Below are 21,041 nucleotides of genomic sequence, written 5' to 3' on the forward strand. Positions count from 1 at the left end.
GAGGCAGTATCACTACGGAAGTAGATTGCCCAACCTTCCTTCCGAGGAGTGGCTGGTGGGTTTGAACCGCCAGCCTTCTGGTTAGCAGTCAAGCACCTTAGACACTATGCTACCAGAGCTCCCCATATTGTTACTAGGGGTATGAAATGAGTAAAGCTCTGATAATGCCCAGCATGCCTGTTGCTTGCCAGACAATAATATTGCCATTACTTTTAGGGAAGAAACAACAACAAAAAAAAACTTTGTGGACTACTTTGTTAGAAAAAAACAAAAACTGATTGAGATTTGAGAGTAGCCATTCCAGTGTAGCATATTACATTTCCACTTAAATTTTCTGTACACACACACACACATTTATGCTCTGTCTCTATCTCTTTCTTTTGTGTGGTAGAACTCAAATAGAGTTGAATTAATAGCTCTAAAAAGAAAATTTATGAGTTTCCTTTTATAAGAAAAAGAGTTGTTGAATCATATTTTAAAATGATATAGTATATTAAAATGACAAATTATACACTAAAATGTCACCAACTACCAGAAAAGAATAATAAAGCATCAAAGACACTAAATTTATGCTCAGAAAAAAATGCTACATTTAAAAGTCAAACAAAATCCTAAATTGCTTTTAAATGACATGCTACAAATCTCAGCATAAATAACCCGACAGACGTGTGTACTTTGAAAAGGTGTTTATGAGTTTTTATACTCAGTAAGCTAGTAAAAAGGAGCTCCAGTGTCACAGTGGTTAAAGCACTTAGCACTAACTGAAAGGTAGGCAATCAGACCCACCAGCTGCTCCGTGGGACAAAGATGTGGCAGTTTGCTTCTGTAAAGTTTGAAGCCTTGAAAACCTTACAGGGTAGTTCTCCTGTGTTGTATAGAGTTGATATGAGTTGGAATTGACTCAAGGGCAACCTTTTTTTTTTAAGCTAATAAAAGTACTTGCAACTAAATAAAATATAAAATACAAATACAAGCACAATCTGAAAAGTTTTAAATAACTGAAATGGTGAGGATTTTTCTCAGGGAAATATATACTATTTTTCTTTTTTAAAACTTTCTCAAAAGCACAAAAGTGTGCATTCAACTATTTTAGTAGCACAAAGGTAAATGAAAGTTTCACTTATGAATAAAATGAAACCTTTCTCCTGGATACTTTTCTGAGGAAAGTAAAATATATGCAAATGTGGCTATAACGCCTCCAAAAAGATTGCTTGCCTTTTCTACATAATTTACCTTACTGAATTTGCAAGAAATTTATGTTTTGCCTCTGATATGATGAGGTATATGGATACTGAAATGGGGGTATCCAAAGTAGATGAAAACCTCAAAAGAAGTAATAGATCTAATTATTTTATAATTGAGTCAGCTCCAGATAAAGAAAACTATATTCTCTGTAGCTCAATAGTTTGATTTTACATAGAAAAAAATGTATTTAAAATGTCAATAATTGAATACAAATATTTTTATTCATCTGATGCTAAGGCTGACCTTATTTATTGTCCATCATCTTTTCTTCTATTAAAAATAAAAACTATTTCCTGGCAGTCATGGGCAGATTATTCAATAAGCAAGATAAGCACAGGCTTACTTGTGCTTATTTACTAATCTGTAGTGAGCAATTGCACATGGGTTTCACCACATCTCTGATATGCTCACCTTGCTTATTGAGTAACCTGACACTGCTATAATGAATTTGTACAGTATTACTTTCTGAGGACGTTCTCCTTCACCATACTTCAGATATTTCTTATTTTGTATTTCTGTTGTGAAGAATAAACAAGATATTGTATAGAAAACTTTACTACAGCTTGTTGCACATAGCAAATGTGCAATAAATATTGTGGGTGCATATGTGTTTGTGTAAGTGTTTTGTTTGGTTTTGTTTTTCTTATCTCCTCTAATCCCTATTATTTGAATACTTTAGCTTGGTCACCATAATAAGGAAAATCTGATGATGTAATATCCAATTCTCTCTCCAACACACACACACACACACACACAGAGACAGACGCACAAACATATACACAGTAATTTCTTCAATAAAATTCTGTCCAAAGTTTTCATGGATTAGTCAAGCAAAATATTCTCACTTCTTGTGAATTGAAAAATCAAGTCTACTTGCTTAGATTTTCACATTTAACATTAACATTCATGTATAAAAACTTGCTATATATCATGCTTATCATTTAATACACATAAAATATATTAAAAAACTGGTACTTGCCAGGCATGAAATGTTACAAAAATATTTTCATTAGACAAGAAATACTGAATGCCTGTTTATAACAGTGTAATATGAAAAACAAACAAACAAACTTACTGCCATTGAGGCGATTCTGACTCATAACTACTCTCATTGGGTTTCTGAGGCTCTAAGTCTTTACGGAATTAGATCACCCCATCTTCCTTCTGAGGAGCAGCTGGTGGATTAAAACCACTGACCTCCTGGTTAACAGGCATGTCTTATCCACTATGCCATCAACCAAAATTTTATCAAGTATATATGTGAAATAATTTCTGTAGTCAAAATGAAGGTTCAACATTGTATTCTGAAATTAAAGGAAAATTTTGAGACCTAAAATTAAATAGTTTAGAGTAAGAACAAAGAGAAGATATGCCAACTCATTTCTCAAAATTTTGAGTAATACTTATATTTTCTCTTTTATTTCCTAGTTTTATTTGTGCTATGATTCCCATTATTTTTTGTGCTGTATTACTCTTGTCCATTCATTTTGCCATTCTCAGATCTTCTCTTTTTTTAATCTGCAATTTCTCCTCCTCATTCTCATACTTAGCTGGCAATCATAGCTGTAACATCAGTAAGTATATTATTAACATATTAAATAACTTCCTTAAGCTGCCTTTACCACATGTACCCACTTAACTTCATTTCCTCTCTTGTTACTATAGCCTGTTACTATAGTTACTATTGTTTTCAAACCTCCCTATGCATTATAATCTTCTAAGGATCTTTGAAAAATACTCTGGTCTTGTAACAGAGCAATTAAACCAGAATCTGTATTGACAGAACCTAGATATTGGAAAAATAATAATAAAAAAATTATTACCAGATCATCTTAGCTTAGGTTCTAGGTAGATCTGACAACATCTGCTATACATGGTCTAAGCTAAAACCAAACTCTCCTCTTGGGCATCAGATCTCATCCTCTTCTTCACCCTTAATGATTTTGCTCAAGCAAATCACCAAAATTAATAACATCTGTATTGCTAATGCCTTCCCCCATTCCTGACTAAGCAGCAGCACTGTGCATAGTTGATCATTCTCTCCTTCTTGACAATAGTATCCATCCATCCACACTGCAAGTTGATTCCAACTCACAGCCACCCTATAGTGCAGGGTAAAACAGTCCATAGGGTTTCCAAGACTGCAATTTTTATGGAAGCAGACTATCACACCTTTCTCCTATGTGTCTGGTGGGTTCAAACCACTGACCTTTTGATTAGCAGCCAAGTACTTAACCACTGTACCACCAGGGCTTCTTCAAAGACAGCACACTCTTCTCATGTTCCTCCTTCATCCCTGGTAGTTTCTGGCTGTTTTCCTCATTTCCCTGAACTTTTAATATTGGTATTCTTCAGGACTCATCTGGAAATTTCTTAAAATTTTTCTAACTCATTACCCAAGTCTTTGGGCTTTTGATATGATCTGTATATACAGTTACCACAAGTCTCAAATTTATATCTAAAATAAACAAAATAGTCTGTTGCTTATCCCCATCTTTACCCCTAAATTTACTTCTCATAGATGCATCCATAACTCAGTTAATGGCATTTCATTCTTCTAATTGTTCAGCCACAAAACTTGATCCTATTGAATATCTCTTTCACTCCCTGTGGTAGATGGAAATTTGGTCTCCATGGTGTTTGTTTCTGGTGTTATGTTTGTGAATACATTATGTTACCCAACAAAAAGTGAATTGCATTGCACATGCAGGCAGTCTCAAAACCCCAAACAGCAAAAAGACTGCTAGGAATGAAGACTTCATACAGTGACATCAACACTCCATGGTTGTTATGTTCATCCAGTATAATTAAGCCATACATAAGAGACATATAAACAGTGTTGATAAAACAAGTCATTATTTTTATTTACAGAAAGCAAAAGGTAAACAATAAGAACAGATTACGTATGGGTGAACCAGTTCTGCCCACCAACATGACCCACTATATAGGAGAGGGATATCCTTATATTTCACAGGGGACCTTTTTAACCTTCCCCAAAAATTGATGTCCAGTCTTATGTCATTGGGCGAGTATGCTGTGAATCACATGTCAGCAGGTGCTGAAGTTCATGTATTGGTGCTGCATGTTGCCTAGGTTTCATACAGTTCCTGTCAGTCTTTGTTCTGCTTGTGGGCCTGATTTTACTGGTCTGTCCTGCTTCAGAAAGACCCCTGCACAGGTTGCTACAAGCAACTGCAAGAAATCTCTGCTCAAAATTGGCCCCTCTTGGCCTTTGGAATTACAGTTAAAAGTCAAACAAAATCCTAAATTGCTTTTAAATGACATGCTACAAATCTTAGCATAAATAACCCCACAGATGTGTGTAGTTTGAAAAGGTATTTATGAGTAGGAGGGGAGATGTTGTATTGTGGTAAATTATGGTCAATGTCATGAGACAAAGTGTATGTGAACTACTGTATGGAAAGTATAATTGCTCTGCAAATTTTCACCAAATCACAATTTAAAAAAAAAAAAAATTAAAGGTAAATTTACAAATATAAAAAAAAATGCAAGAGGAAAAAGAGAATAGTCAGAGAGATGCAAGGATGAAAGAAGAGGCTGGATAAATTTGAAGCATAAGAGAGTCTTAGCCTACAGTTGCTAACTTTGAAGATAGAGGAAGGGGGTCATGAGCCTGTGATGTAGAACATCTCTAGAAGATGAAAAAAGAAAATGGATTCTTCTCTAGAGCCTAGAATGTAATGTAGCCTATTGACACCTTAATTTTAGCCCAGTGAAACCCATAGTGAACTTCTAACTTAAAGACCTGTAAGATTAAAAAAAAAATGTTATTTTAAACCACTACGTTTTAAACCATATCAGCAGCAGTATAAAAGTAACACACTCTCTACAGCCAATTCATCAGGATTATATATTTCTTACAACTGTATGTTTCTTGCAATTCTCTAGTCAATTTTGAAAACAAAAATTAGCCTGATCCTGCTAACTCATAAATGATATCAAGTTTCTCTTTTACTCAAAACCCTCTAATGGCTTCAGAACTCACTCACCAAAACAGCCAAAGCCCTTTCCATGACTCTCTCAGGCTCTACATGATCTAGCTGCTTATTTTCTCCAACCTCATCTCTTTCTACTCCTCTCATAATATTCATTCTGTTCCACTACAAGGGTTGCCTGTATGTTCCTCTAACATCTTGCTGCTTACTCTCCAGAGAGCTGTATGTTAAACTCCCCGCTTCCCTTAGGAGGCCTTCTTCTCAACATTTATTACCTATCTTACCATTTGTGGTCACTCACAAGAGACAGATGGACACCATAGCTGTCTAGCACATAATGAAAACCCAATAAATATATAATTAATGAATCCATTTTTTATGGACTATGACTCTTGGGTTTGTTATTTTATTCCTATTCTCATTGCAACTATCCCAGTCCAGATCTCTATATATACAACAAAATTATGCCAATAAGTTCCTGGTATCTTTACTTCTAGTTCTTATTCTCACTCTTCAACTCATTTTACAGCTAAATCTCCTTGATTAATCTTTGCTAAAAACAATTTACAGCACATTACTTTCCTTCTTAGGAAACAACAGCATCTGCCACTGCATTCTGCTTTGAGATTGGATCTTGAAGTGTCTTCTTCTACTTAAAATCAGTTTAGCTGCCACTATCCTTGATTTGCACTCCCGTCATAGATTCTCATATTGAGCACTTCATTTCTGTGCAACAGCTTACCTAAGATGTTGGCCATGTGTACACTAATTCTACCAGAATTCACTTTTCTTCCTTTATCTCTCGCTATCTTATTTCTAATCCCCTCTACCCCCAATCTCTACTTACAGCCACTCAGAAGGAATATTGGGCAATTTACTTCTGTAGTGGTACCACCTCAGAAACCCAAGAAGGGGTTGCTATGAGTCAGAGCTGACTTGACAGCAGTGAGTCTGGTTTTTGGTTTGGTCTCTACTTAGAATGGATGTTTTTGAAGGAAGGGTTTATATTTCTTCCTGCTCTTTGATAAGCAAAATGTCAGCACTGGTCCATGACTATAGCAAATGCTCAGAAGTTATTAATATGGTTTGCATGACTTATATGTTTGCCAAAACATTATAATAACAATAGTTGTTACTTTCAATTTCTTTTAAACCCTGATGTAGGTCTTATTTTACACTGTAGATTTTTTTACCCATCATCTCTAATCTTTTGAGGAACAATGGACTTTATTAATATGCAAATATATATATATTTCCCTTTCATTAATGTGAAATCAAAAGAGAGTATAAATTTAAAGGGCTGCATTCTAATTTAGGTTTTCTCTGATAACTATTGGCTTGAAACCCTATGAAGCCGTGCTACTCTGCACACAAGGCACTGTGAGTTGGAATCAATTGCATGGGAGTAGCAACAACGACAATTGGGACTTTTAGCAATGTTCATTGTTTCTTAAATATTTCAGATAGTTAAAAGAAAACAACTTTCAGTATTTAAAAGAAATTTTATCACCCACTTCCCTACCAAAAAAGAACAAAAACATAGAAAACAACTCATGAAACTTTCTACATTTTTGTTAAGTACCTTCTTTGTCATTGTGATGGATAATTGCATCCTGTATCATGTCAGCAAGGTTAAAATGAACTTTCTGATTCTTTCCATGCTTCAGCTTTTTCAGGAATCCGTCCTGCTTCTGCAAAGCCTTCTCCCGTTCATAGTAGGCTTTGATTTGTTCACAGCGCATGCGTTTCACCAGCCGCTGCCGTTGGCCTAGGGGAAGGGACTCCAGCAAGCACTGGTCAATTTCCATTTCATGCGATCGAAAAACATTACATAGCTGAAAGCAACCTAGAAGAAAAAGAATAGGAAATGTCATTACATCTTTTATTACAACCAATATTATATAGCACTAGAAATCATACTTGATTTTGGATTACCTATCACCTGAGATTTATTGCCTCAGAAACCCAAAGGGGGTCTCTATGAATAGGAATCCACTCAATGACAGTGAGTTTGCTTTTTTGGTTTTATTACCCCAGATATAAAATGATTTAGTTCTCTGCGTGTCCATTTTATAGACTGGGGAAAGCAAAGAGAGTTGGTTGCCTATGAATGATAGAATTTGATATGTAGTATGATAGAATTTGATATGTAGTATTGCTCATTGCGGGAGCTCTGGTAGCATAGTGGCTAAGACACTTGCCTGCTAACCAGACGGCTGGCGGTTCAAACCCACCAGCCACTCCTCGGAAGGAAGGTTGGGCAATCCTACTTCCGTAGTGATACTGCCTCGGAAACCCAAGGAGGGGTCGCTATGAGTCAGGGCTTACTCGACGGCACATAACAACAACAACAACATTGCTCATTGCAATTATAAACAACACATCCTTTCATATTTCTTTAAATCCATATACAAGACTGAATGTTCCAGCAATGAATCAAGCTTCTTCCTATAACTGAAAAATGCTGAGTAAACTTTATGTGTTGAATTTGGCAGAAAGCCATTCCTGTCTTAGAGAAGACTTTAATGAAATTGGTTTCGCATATCATGATGACTCTGCTGATCTAATGTAACAAAACATACATATTTCAATTGTTTGTAGGAGACAGTGATTAATTTCTACCAATTTATTGCTGAACCCTTCATGATCAGTGACATGCATTTCTAAGAGATCTACTCCATATGAAAAAAAAAGTAAAATTTATTTTTTTTCTGTCTCAGCAAATGAAAATTATGGCTAGCAATTGTACATTTGTGGTCTTTGTCTTATTAATATATTGATTAACAGATTTGAATTCTCTGGCCTTGAATTGAAAATTCACTTTTTTAAAGATGTCAATGCGTATAAACTCTACTCAGAACATCTGTAATGGAATTTTTACAAACTTTTATATTTACCATTAAGTTTAAATTTTCACATTTTCAGAAAAAGGTTAAATCATTGAAATTTCTAGCATTTAGTCCACAAATACAGATTCAGTTAAGTGTCATATGTTCTTTGCCTCAGATGCTTACAAGTTCCCTGTAAGTAATAAGTAATTCTGCATGCATAAAAATATGGCTGACCATATGCCATGTCTGGGTAGATCATAGAGTGAAAGTCTACTTCATCTTTGAAAGGTTTGCTATTCCTTTGAAAGGACAACAACTCATAACAAGGCTATTTCCATTTCTAATGCACTTGACACTTTCCAAAGCTTTATTTTTACAATCATCTGATGCACAGGTATGGCCAAACCTGATTTACAAATAAAGGAAATTAAGTTGAGAGAAGTTGCAACTTTCTAAGATCAAAGTCATGATTGTATGACAGAGTCAAAGATACTCCACAAAGGAATGAACAAACTAAAATGACTGTGATTTTTTAAGCTAGATATTTAATATATAAATGCTTTTATATAAAAGGAAAAATGGAAGATAAGCAGTGTTTGTGACTTTTGTTTTGGTTACCCGCTTGCATCTGACAAAAGTATACATTCTAGAATTGTATTTTTACAATAAAATTATTCATAAGTATTTGTAAATGCGATGTTTGTTGTTGTTGTTTGTTGTTATTTGTCATCGAGCCGGCCCCAACTCATAGCGACCCCTCCTTGGGTTTCCGAGGCAGTATCACTACGGAAGTAGGATTGCCCAACCTTCCTTCCGAGGAGTGGCTGGTGGGTTTGAACCACCAGCCTTCTGGTTAGCAGTCAAGTGCCTTAGGCACTATGTTAGACATATTAAATAGCTTCACAAAAAGTATTCCTCTTCCATTGACTTAAACACAAAGAGACATCAGTGGTTCTGAAATAATGACAAATTGCTATGGAGTATGTTCATTTGATAAAGGTCTTGATCATTGCCACAAACAGACTGTCTGAGAAAGCTAATTAATAATGAACAGGAAATATCTTCTGCTTTCAAATTTGTTTAGAAAGTTACATTATATTTGATTTATTAACTTTAATGCTTAGGACACTTTGACTCCCTTGACTTTCTGACTTGTCCATAGATGCCCAGGGAATCATCAAGGCTATTGAAAATTTGAAAGAAGTAAAAGAAAAGAAAAAAAAAAAAAGTGGAGTGTCATGTGGTAATTAGTATGCAGTTGAAGGCTGAGAATAATCTAATAAACATAACAGTCCTCTTGTTTGTAACTCTTGAGAAAGATCTCTTGTTGAAATTTTCAATTAACTCTCAAGGAGTCTGCTGTGACAGGTAATGATTCATTGAGCAATTCTTCTGTGGCTGCCAAATGAGGAGGACTAAGGGTTGTTTATAAATTAATTTCCTTATTTCCTTTTATGATTTGGAAAATGAAAAGGCAAAGGCTGTTAAAATTCAAATCCATACATGGACCAACTAATCAATGATAGTGATCAACACAAGCCTAACCCACCTTCAACTGCTCTATAGGAGCAGCGAACAGAGAATTGTGCACTCTCTCATCCTCTGTCATCACTAGGAGACAGGTGGTGAGCACCTAAGTGCTGCTGAACTATCAAACAAAATAGCATATCAGTCCTGCTTGCTCAAATAAAGCAAAACAAAATGAAGCAAAAAAAAAAAAAAAAAAAAAGCCTGAGTGAAACATCAACATACTATTGCCAACTAAATACAAATACAACAAAATCACAATGTGTCAGAGTCAACTGACAACATCAGATTAGATAAAGAAACAAGATAAAGTAGTACAAAAAAACAATTGATCAAAATACAGAGCCAGAAAACTTCTGTGAGGAAGAAATGACATTAGAACTACCTGATAAGTAATTCAAAATAATTATATTTTGGGACCTTCAATGATTGGGAGAAAGATCAAGGAAAACACTGACAAAATCAAGGAACAAAAAGACAAAACTCTAACTGGAGGGTAGACACATATTAACTCTAGTGAAGGAGAATGCAATATGTAGTAAGGGGGAGGTTAGCACAAAATGATCAAGGCAAAGGAAGACACTTGGAGGAGCACAAGAGTTAAAGGCAACAAAGGTAAATACTGTAACCTACACAAGCCTGAAATAACAGTAATAACAATAATCTATGAGCAAAGATAGACACACAAGCTGAACATGTATGGGAAGGGAAATGGGACTACATCCACATATATATATATATAGGTTTGACAGAGGATATTTCTACCTATGCATTTACATATACTGCAGATATATGCTTACATACAGTAGAGGAAAAAAAAATGAAATGTGTTTTCTTGTTAAACAATTCTTCGTGCTTTGATTTTATGTCTAAAAGTTAATTTATCTTATGTTCTGAAAAGTTATTTGGATTGTGATTTTTCTTTCGTTTATTATAGATGAACCCACTGTGTCATGTATATGTGCCTCTGTAATCCTGTAATATACACTAAACATAACAGAAGTGTGGGAAAAAATAGTTTTAAAGCAGCCTATTTAAAACCTATGGAATTTTGTCACCAGGGCACTGATACTTACAGTAATTTAGGAGATAACCTGAATAGCCCAGACAGAATGTTAAAGTTAAGGTGGCCACAAGAGCAAGTCTATGAGCTTGGAGCTATGCAGGTTGTGTTCACCTCACTGGGAAGGAAGTCCTGAGCACAGGCATTTTTCATTGTTTTTTGATAGAGTTAAAGGGTGCTGCCTGTCCAGAGTCCAAACTGTGAGAACTTTCTTTTACTAATGATTATAGTTCTACATTACTCTTGTGGTTCTTTTGCCTAGAAAAATAAATCACATATTAATTTATAGAATCTTGACATTAGTTGGACCTCAATCCCACAATAATCTATGAATTAATTGGTATTATTAAAGTACATGTTGTAGTAAAACAGACCATATTTCTATTGTTATGACATATTGACTTAGCTGTCCATGAAGCCTGTTTCCTCAGATACTTTTCATTTTTCAGCTTCCTAGGTATGGCTCATAAAAACAAACCATATGTATTTTACCATATTGTTTCTCCTTCTGCCAGTTTAATGTTGATAGGTGGATGCAGTAGGAAGCCATATACAATTATGGCCACACTATGGATGGAATCTTTATTCTTCAATCACTGCTTGGTGAGTAGCTGACTGTCCATCAGTCCTTATTTTATCTGAGCAGGAAATTAACTTCCACTGTCTATAGCCACTGATTTTTGAGTTTCATCTGTTACAACACTTAACATTATCCTTCCTATAGGGAATTCACCATGTATCAGAATCAACCTCAATGGAAACTGGTTTGATTTGGTTTTAATTATAGGGTCCACTCCTTGTCTGTCAGTTTGTTTTACTGACATGACTTGCTGGCTTTGATGTTGGAAGCTATTCCACTGGAATTCAAAATAAAAGTGAGGTCACACATGATGGACGGGTGTCAGCAGAGCTTCTAGACCAAGACAGACTATGAAGAAATGTCTGGCAATTGACAAACAAAATTCAGTCACTGAAAACCCTATGGATCACAACTGTACGTTGTTCAAATTACTGGTTTTGGACACATTATCAAGAGGGATCATTTGCTAGAGGAGGACATCATATTTGGTGAAGTGGAGTGCTGGTAAGCATAAGGGAGATCCTCAAGGAGATGGATTGGTACAAAAGCTGCAACGATGGGCTCAAACATGTTAGCAATTATTGTGAGGATGATGCAGTACTAGACAGCACTCCCAATGATATTGGGCAAAGGATTCAACACCTTTGAGTCTTCCTTTTAATATGTAAAAAGAATATAATATTTGAAGTTCACTGGGATACTCTCAAAATGAGAGACAGCTTAAAGAAAATGTCTGGCACAAAGACAATAATAAATGATAGGTATTAGGAATGCCTGGGTGGTGTACATGATTGCCAGACTCACTGCTAATCAAAAAATTGAAAGTTCAAGCCCACTCGGAATCATCTTAGAGGAAAAGCCTGGAGTTCTAATTCCAAAAGGTCACAACTTTGAAAATCCTACCAAACACAGTTCCACAGTGACACATACAGGGTCACCATGAGTTGGAATCTACTTGATGGCAACTGATTTTATTAGAAATATATCACGAAGATATGTATAGTCCAATTATTTCATAGTAATATATGGGATTTCACAAGAAAACCATCATTTATTTTGTTTTATCTATTTGGCACTATGATGTGCCAGGAACGCTCCCTGCACAAATTCTTTGGACTTGCTATTCTTTCTGCCAGGAATTCTCATCACTCCAGTATCTGACATCTGTGATTGGCATCCTCTTTCCCACCAGGTCTTTACTCAAAATCTCATTTTGGAATGAGATTACCACAAGCCAGTTTACCTATATTTGCAAATGTTCCCAACAATATTTCCCAGTCCCATTTCCTGCTTTATTATTATCATTATCCTTGGTATTTATTGCTCTGACTTATATTTCTACTATATCAATTACCATTCTACAGGTATAATGTAAATATGATTTTAAGAAAGCAGCTCTGGTGGCACAGTGGTTAAAGCATTTGACTGCTAACCAAAAGGTCAGCAATTCAAACTCACCAGCTGCTCCACAGGAGAAAGATGATGCAATCTGCTTCTGTAAAAATGTACAGCCTTGGAAACCCTATGGAGCAGTTCTACTCTGTCCTATAGGGTCTCTATGACTCAAAATTGACTCAGTGGCAATTGAGTTTGGATTTTTGATATTGGTTTTGTGTTGTGTACTATAATACCTATATCTTAATACTTTTTTTTTTTTTTTTAATCTGTCATACCCACCAGATTGTAAACTCAAGGGAGGCAGGAATGTGGACTATTATATCACTAGTGGTTCTCAGCATGTACAATACTAGATACTTAATCAATCAATTTTTGGCTGAATAAAATTATGAAATGACCTATTAGATTTCTTCCAGGAGAAAAAAGAAAAAGTGTATAAAATTTTACTGGAACCCAGACCAGCACTCAACAAATAACAATAAATGCTTACTACTTTTGCTTTGGGAGCTCTGGTAGCATAGTGGCTAAGGCACTTGACTGCTCACCAGATGGCTGGCGGTTCAAGCCCATCAGCCACTCCTCGGAAGGAAGGTTGGGCAATCCTACTTCCGCAGTGATACTGCCTCGGAAGCCCAAGTAAGGGTCGCTATGAGTCAGGGCTGACTCGACGGCACATAACAACAACAACAACAACAACTTTTGCTTTTACAGAAATGTATGGCAACACCATAAATTCTCATCTAAAAAGTTTTCTCACAAAATTATTTATCTTGACACATGTAAGTAAGTTCACTACTGTATTGAATTTCTTTATCTCCACTACTATTTTATTTATGCCTATGTGCATGTATGTGTGTATGTATTCCAATTCTAGATAAAAATGTACCAAAATATACCAGAGTCAAAAGTTCCAGCTCAGCAAATCCACATCTTCATTTGAGAAAAATTGAGAGCCAGTAAGTGAAACACAGAAAGGAAAAAGCAAAAATCTATAAAAATAAATATGCGAGATACAGCATTTAAAAAAAAAAAATAGCCCCAATCCTTGGTTTGGAGAGTTGTATGCACTGTGTCAAGATGCCAGGACTTTATGTTGTAGTAAATCAGAACTATAAAAATAAAGAGATCTAGAAAAAGAACTCCTGAAGTGGCTCTTCTCTACACTTATATAAGTGATGCCTTAATTTCAGTCAGAAATAAAATCTTCTTCATGTGGCCATGGTATAATGTGAAGATTATGCATACTTCTCTCTGTGATTATCACCTCAAGCATGCAGAAAAATTAGGAAGGGCATAGATAATTTGATCTAAAGGATCAAATGAATCCAACCATGAATGTTCAGAAAATGTATATTTATTTTCCAAGAATTTATGGGTGATTTATGAAATAGACTCTGTCCTAAACTACAAAGCAAAACAAACAAATCCTGAATAACTGAAACTACACAGGCTTTAAAAATAAATAAATAAAAACTTACTATAAACCACTTCCATCAAGTAGATTTTGACTCATAGTGATCCTTTAGGGCAGAGTAGAACTGCCCCATATGGTTTCCAAAGCTGTAAATCTTTATGGAAGCAGATTGCCTCATCTTTCTTCTATGGAGCAGACTGCTTTAGCCACTATGACACAAGAGCTCCTCTACATTTACCATATGACTCAACAATTGAACTCTTGGATGTTTATCTCAGAGAAAGTAAAACTATGCCTATACAGAAACCTGTAGGATTCTCTGGTAGCGTAGTGCCTAAGGCATTTGACTGCTAACCAGAGGTTGGTGGTTCAAATCCACCAGCCACTCCTTGGAAGGAAATCTGGGCAATCTATTTCTATAAAGATAACAGCTCAGAAAACCAAGGAGGGGTCACTATGAGTCAGAGACGACTCGACGACACATAACAACAACAATAACATACAGAAAGCTATACGTGGTTTTCCTAGCAGGTCTTTTTGTAATAGCCCCAAATTGGAAAGAAACAAAATTGCCCCTCCATAAGTGAATGGTTAAGCACACAATGGTACATCCATACAATGGAATACTAATAAGCATTAAAAAGGAAGCAAGTATTGATAGACACAAGAACTTGGATGGCTCTCAAGGGCAACAACCTGAATGAAATATGGCAATCTCAAAAATATCACATATTATCTGTCCTTGGAAGGAAGACTGGGCAATCTACTTCCATAGAGATACTGCCTCAGAAAACCAAGGAGGGGTCGCTATGAGTTGGATCCGACTCCATGGCAGTGAGTTTTTTATTTTTTTGTATATTATTCTGAGGAGACTTGGTGGTGCAGAAGTTACCCATTCAGGCTGTGAACTGAAAGGTTGATGGTTTGAACCCACCAACAGCTTCATGGGAGAACAATTGCCACTCTGTTTCTGTAAAGACCACAGACTTGGAAACCCTACTCTATCCTATTATAGGGCGGGTATGCTTCCTAATCTATTCGATGGCAATGGGTATATGATTCCATTGACATAACATTCTCAGAACAACAAAACTTTAGACATGGAAAAAAAATTAATGATTATCAGAAGCTAGGGGTAATCAGGGGGAAATGTGAGTATGACTATAAAGGAGTAGTGCAACGGGGATCTTCCATGGCGATGCAATAGTTCTGCATCTTGTTGGTGTTGGTGGTTACACAGATCTGCATATATCATAAAATGGCATAGAAATAAACACAAACATTGTACCAATGTCAATCTCCTGCTTGTGATACTGTATTACCATTATGCAAAATGTAGGCATTGAAAGAAACTGGGACATCTCTGAACAATTTTTGCAACCTCTCAAAAACCAAGCCAAACCAAATTCACTTCCGTCGAGTCAGATCCAACTCATAGCGACCCCTCCTTGGGTTTCCAAGGTGTTATCACTACAGAAGTAGATTGCCCTTCCGAGGAGTGGCTGGTGTGTTTGTACCAACAGCCTTCTGGTCAGCAGTCAAATGCCCTAGGCACTACACCACCAGATCTCCTGCAACCTCTCAGGAATCTACAATTATTTCAAAAATAAAAGTAAAAATAAACACTTCCACCTTTCTGGTGGGAAAATATATATTTTGCCAATTTTACTCTCTAAATAAGAACATATATACCTAAGAAACTACAGGGAAATTCCTCTCTAATCAGCCTTCTGGTTAGCAGTTAAATGCTTTAGGCACCACACCACCAGAGCTCCCAATAGAAGATTAGGGAGCTCAAAACACCATATCATCATTGTAGAAATATTTCTCAAGTTGAAGAAACAGAAGTTGGTGAATGAGAGCATATGGCTAGGAAACGTTTCCAAATGCCCTGTATCATGGATGCACTCCTAATTCCAGACCATGTTGAAAAACTGCCCCTATCTGGAGCAGAATATAAGGAACTCTGGTAGTATACAGCCTAAGGCATTTGACTGCTGACCAGAAGGCTGGTGGTTCAAACCTACAAGCCACTCTAAGTAAAGAAGACTGGTCGATCTACTTCCTTAAAAATTTACTGCCTTAGAAACCCAAAGGGGATCACTATGAGTCAGAACTGAATTGATGGCAGTGAGTATGTTTTATTTTGTTTGGAGCAGCATATGCTTTTCTCAAGCAAGGTCATGGGGATCTGTCTTACCTAAGAATCCTATTCCCAGGAGACGGGAATGGGAAGAAAGTGAGAGAGGAGAACTTAAAGAAGAGAAAGAACAAACAGTACACTCTTCATCGTCCAGCACTTTGCATCACAAACAGCCAAGGAGCTAACAAGCAATGTAAACTCCTCACCTCTACCTCTATAGAGTCTGATTCCATCAGGCTGAAAGGAAGCCTGAATATGAGCAGTGTTTTAAAGTTTCACAGGTGATCAATCAACAACAAAAGTGGAAAAATACTAGATTTCAAAAGAAAAGAATGAGGCATTAAACGCTTTACTTGTAAATGTGATTTTTGTAAAAAATAGATATTTTTGTTCTCAGTAGAAGAATATTTCTCTGCAGAAGGTAAACAAAATGATTATTTTTGCTACTTCCTTACAAGTAACTATTAATTGTGCCAAAAATGCATATCAATTGGGAAGAGTCATCAGTTGTACAAAAAAAGCTAATTGAATAACTGTAGCATGTAAAAGACAATTTCATGATGAACATGCATATCTTCTTCTTATAAAAGCTTTTCCAGAGAAAGCGTGAGGAATAGGATCATAGATTATTTTAGAATGATAAATAAGAATGGCTATAAGACAGAGCTTTAATATTGTTACCCTACTCTACTCATTCAATATTTTCTAAACATTATGTGTTGCAATTTCTTGGTGAAACTATGTGTGTTATCAATTCCACTTTGTAAAGTTTCCAAGATGCTGATGTCAAGGCATCTCTTGCTTTTTTCAGTACAAATATGAGAAGTGTTTCTTCCTCTGGTGAGATTGTCAGAGGGATATCTCTCAGAACATTGTTACTGTACTTTCTGGTGCTGAGTCAGCTGCCTGCATGGGGCACTACCAAAAAAGAAAGCAAGAAAAGTAGAAAATAGCACTCACTTTACTTGAACAATTTGTATCTCTTTTTTTTTTTTATTTTTTTATTTCAAGTTTGGTGAATCTGTTTCTTTCTGCATAAGTGGACCTAAGAAAATTGAGAATGGAGTGGTTTCTGGCAAAAGTTTCAACATTTTCTAGGCATGATTGTAAATAAACACTTATTGCCATAGTATTCAAAAAGCTAACATCCAAATGAAATAAATACAAGTGTGACAATTTTCCCTGTGAAGGGAAAGAAAATATGTCTTATCATTTATAAGAAAGAATTCATGTTTGTCTAAATGTATGAAGAAGGAACCGTGGTAGCAAATATAGTTAAGCACTTGGCTGCTAACTGAAAGACTGGAAGTCCAAACCCACACAGCAGCCTTGTGGAAAAAAGACCTGGTGATCTGCTTCCATAAACATTCCAACTGCCAAAGAGTCATTCTGTTTAGTAGCAAGCCCCATTGGGTATCCAAGGTTGTAAATCTTTGAGAAAGTAGATGGCCTCATCTTCTTCCCATGAAGCAGCTGGTGAGTTTGAAGGACCAACCTGCTGGTTAGCAGACAAATGATTTAGCCACAATGCTACTAGAGCTCCTTTCCATAAATATTATAACCTGGAAAACCCCATGGGCAGTTCTACCATCATATGGGGTGGCTAGCATTCAAAATTGACTCTACAGTACCTAACAACAAATTTATAATGAATTATATTTCAATTATATCAGTTTATGCTTGCTATTTAGAGGATGCTTGTTATCAAAAACCTGAAACTCTGTGTATATTTTGCAGCTGTTTTTTATGTCCTGACCATTAATGGTTGTCTAAGGGCAGAGGTGTCCACTCCTTGGAGAAATGCCTGGTCAGGGTCAATATCTTATAGAAACATGTCTACTTGCTCATGGGAGAAAACTCAATGTTGTAATTTACATGCCAGACCAAGTGAATTGGATCAATTCTAGACTTTACCAAGACTGCATAGTTACTCTACTTTTTTACATTCTATACACTGCTTTCCTCATTCTCTCAATATATTAACACATGCACTTTAATCCCCATCTCAGCTTCTACTCCTAGAGGACACAGTCTGAGATTAAGATGTATGCAAATGGAGAAGTGTGTAAATGGTTAGAAGGATGGAGAAAAGATTGAAGTTCTCAAGGATTTCATATTACTTGGTTCTACAATCAGCAACAATGGAGGCAGCAGTCAAGATATCAGGTGATGTATTGCATTGGGCAAATCTGCTGCAAAAGACCTCTTTCAAGTGATGAAGAGCAAAGATGTCTCCTTGCAGACTAAGGTGCATCTAACCCAAGCTAGGTATTTTCAATCACGTCTTACATATGTGAGAGCTGGAAAATGAAAAAGGAAGACCAAAGAAGAGCTGATGCTTTTGAGTTGTAGTGTTGGAGAAGAATGCTAAGAGTAAGGACTAACAAGTCTGTCCTGGAAGAAGTGCAGCCAGAATGTTCCTTGAAAGTGAGAATGGCCAGAATTTGTCTCACTTACTTTGTTCATGTTGTCAGAAGGAACCATTCCTTGGAGAAGGAGATCATGCTTGGTAAAGTGGAGGGTCAGTGAAGAAAGAGAAGGCCCTCAATGAGATGGATAGACACAGTGGCTGCGATGATGGGTAAAAGTGTAGCAAGAATCATGAGGCTGGCACAATACCGGGCTCTGTTTCATTCTGCTGTGCACAGGGTCTCTATGAGTTAAAGATGACTCGACAACACCTAACAACAACAACAACAAATACACACACACACGCACACACGCACACACACATACACTTCAATTTGCTATAACTTTGTATAGTTTACACTACAGGTATGAAATTTTTAAAAGCTGCAAAATCTTTTTGTAGTTGTTGTTAGGTGCCATCGAGTCATTTCCAACTTATAGTGACCCCATGCACAGTAGAACAAAACATTGCCCAATCCTGTGCCAGCTCCATGATCCCTGCTATACTTGAGCCCATCATCACAGCCACCATGTCAATCCATCTCGTTGAAGGCCTTCCCATCTTTTGTCGATCCTCCACCCAACTTAGCATGACATCCTTCTCCAGGGAATGGTCCCTTCTGACAACATGACCAAAGTAGGTGAGATGAAGTCTGGCCATTCTCGCTTCCAAGGAGCATTTTGGGTGCACTTCCTCCAGGACAGATCTGTTAGTTCTTTTAGCAGTCCATGGTACTTTCAGCATTCTTCTCCAGCACCACAACTCAAAAGCATCAACTCTTCTTTGGTCTTCCTTATTCATTGTCCAGCTCTCACATGCATACGAGACAATTGTAAACATGATGGCTTGTGTCAGGCAGACCTTAGTCCTCAAGGAAACATCCTTGCTCCTCAGCACTTGAAACAATTCCTTTGCGGTTGACCTTCCCAGTGCTCCACATCGTCTAATGTCCTGACTGCTGCTTCCATTGGTATCAATTGTAGAACCAAGCAATGTGAATTCTTTGACAACCTCAATCTTCTCTCCATTTATTGTGATGCTGCTCATTGGTCCAGTTGTGAGGATTTTTGTTTTCTTTATATTGAGATGTAATCCACACTGCAGACTGTATTCTTCAACCTTCATCAGTAGGTGCCTCAAGTCATCCTCACTTTCAGCAAGCAAAGTTGTATCGTCTGTGTGTCTCAGGTTGTTAAGGATTCTTCCTCCAATGTTGATGCCACGTTTCTTTCATATAGTCCAGCTTCTCGGATTATTTGCTCAGAATATAGATTGAATAAGTATGGGGAAAGGATACAACCTTGACACACTCCCTTCTTGATTTTAAACCATGCAGTGTCCCCTTGTTCTGTTCGAACAACAGCTTCCTGGTCAAGGTACAGGTTCCTCATGAGTACAATTAAGTGTTCGGGAATTCTCATTCTTCTCAATGTTATCCATAGTTTGTTAATAATCCATACAAACAAATGCCTTTGCATAGTCAATAAAACACAAGTAAACATCTTTCTGGTATTCTTTGCCTTGAGCCAAGATCCATCTGATAACAGCTAGGATATTCCTTGTTCCATGTCCTCTTCTGAATCCAGCTTGTACCTCTGGAAGTTCGCTGTCAATATACTGCTGCAAACGTTTTTGAATTATCTTTAGTAAGATCTTACTTGCGTGCAATATTAATGATATTTTTCGATAATTTCTACATTCTGTGGGATCACCTTTCTTTGGAATGGGTACAAATTTGGATCTTTTCCAGTCAGTTGGCCAGGTAGCTGTCTTCTAAATCTCTTGGCATAACCGAGTGAGTGCCCCCAATGGGCATCCGTTTGTTGAAATATCTCAATGGGTATTCTGTCAATTCCCAGAGCCTTATTCTTCACCAGTTCTTTCATTGCAGCTTCTACTTCCTTCTTCAATACCATTGGTTCTAGATCATATGCCACCTCATGAAATGGATGAAGATAGATCAGTTCTTTTTGGTACAGTGACTCTATGTATTCCTGCCATCTTCTCTTGATGTTTCCTGCATCATTCAGTATTTTTGCCATAGAATCTCTCAATATTGCAACTCAAGGCTTAAATTTTTTCTTCAATTCTTTCAGTTTGAGAAATGCCAAGCATGATTTTCCCTTTTGGTTTTCCAACTCCAGGTCTTTGTACATTTCATTATAGTAATTTGCTTTGTCTTCTCGAGCTGCTCTTTGAAATCTTCTGTTCAGCTCTTTTATCTTATCATTTCTTCCATTTGCTTTAGCTACTCTCCACTCAAGGGCAAGTTTCAGCATCTCTTCTGTCATCCATTTTGGTCTTTTCTCATATTTTTAGCGATCTCTTGCTTTCTTCATGGAAAATGTTCTTGATATTCTCCCACAATTCTCCTGGCTTTCAGTCGTTGGTGTTCAATGCATCAAATCTATTCTTTAGATGATCTCTAAATTCAGGAGGGATATATTCAAGATCATACTTTGGCTCTCTTGGAC

At 36.7% G+C, this 21,041-nt stretch overlaps 1 protein-coding gene across 1 annotated transcript in view; it reads right to left on the reverse strand.

Moving 5' to 3' along the window:
- MYO16 (myosin XVI) overlaps positions 1 to 7,039 on the reverse strand; it is a 974,663-nt gene extending 967,624 nt beyond the window's left edge. The window contains exon 1 of the mRNA XM_007938926.2: positions 6,784 to 7,039. Coding sequence (XP_007937117.1) covers positions 6,784 to 7,009 — 226 coding nt within the window. The 5' untranslated portion in view covers positions 7,010 to 7,039. The remainder of the gene's footprint in view (positions 1 to 6,783) is intronic.
- Positions 7,040 to 21,041: the final 14,002 nt, after the last annotated feature.

Source organism: Orycteropus afer, unplaced genomic scaffold, assembly GCF_000298275.1.
Source record: "Orycteropus afer afer isolate SDZICR_OR568_19922 unplaced genomic scaffold, OryAfe1.0 scaffold00055, whole genome shotgun sequence".
NCBI classification, from domain to species: domain Eukaryota; kingdom Metazoa; phylum Chordata; class Mammalia; order Tubulidentata; family Orycteropodidae; genus Orycteropus; species Orycteropus afer.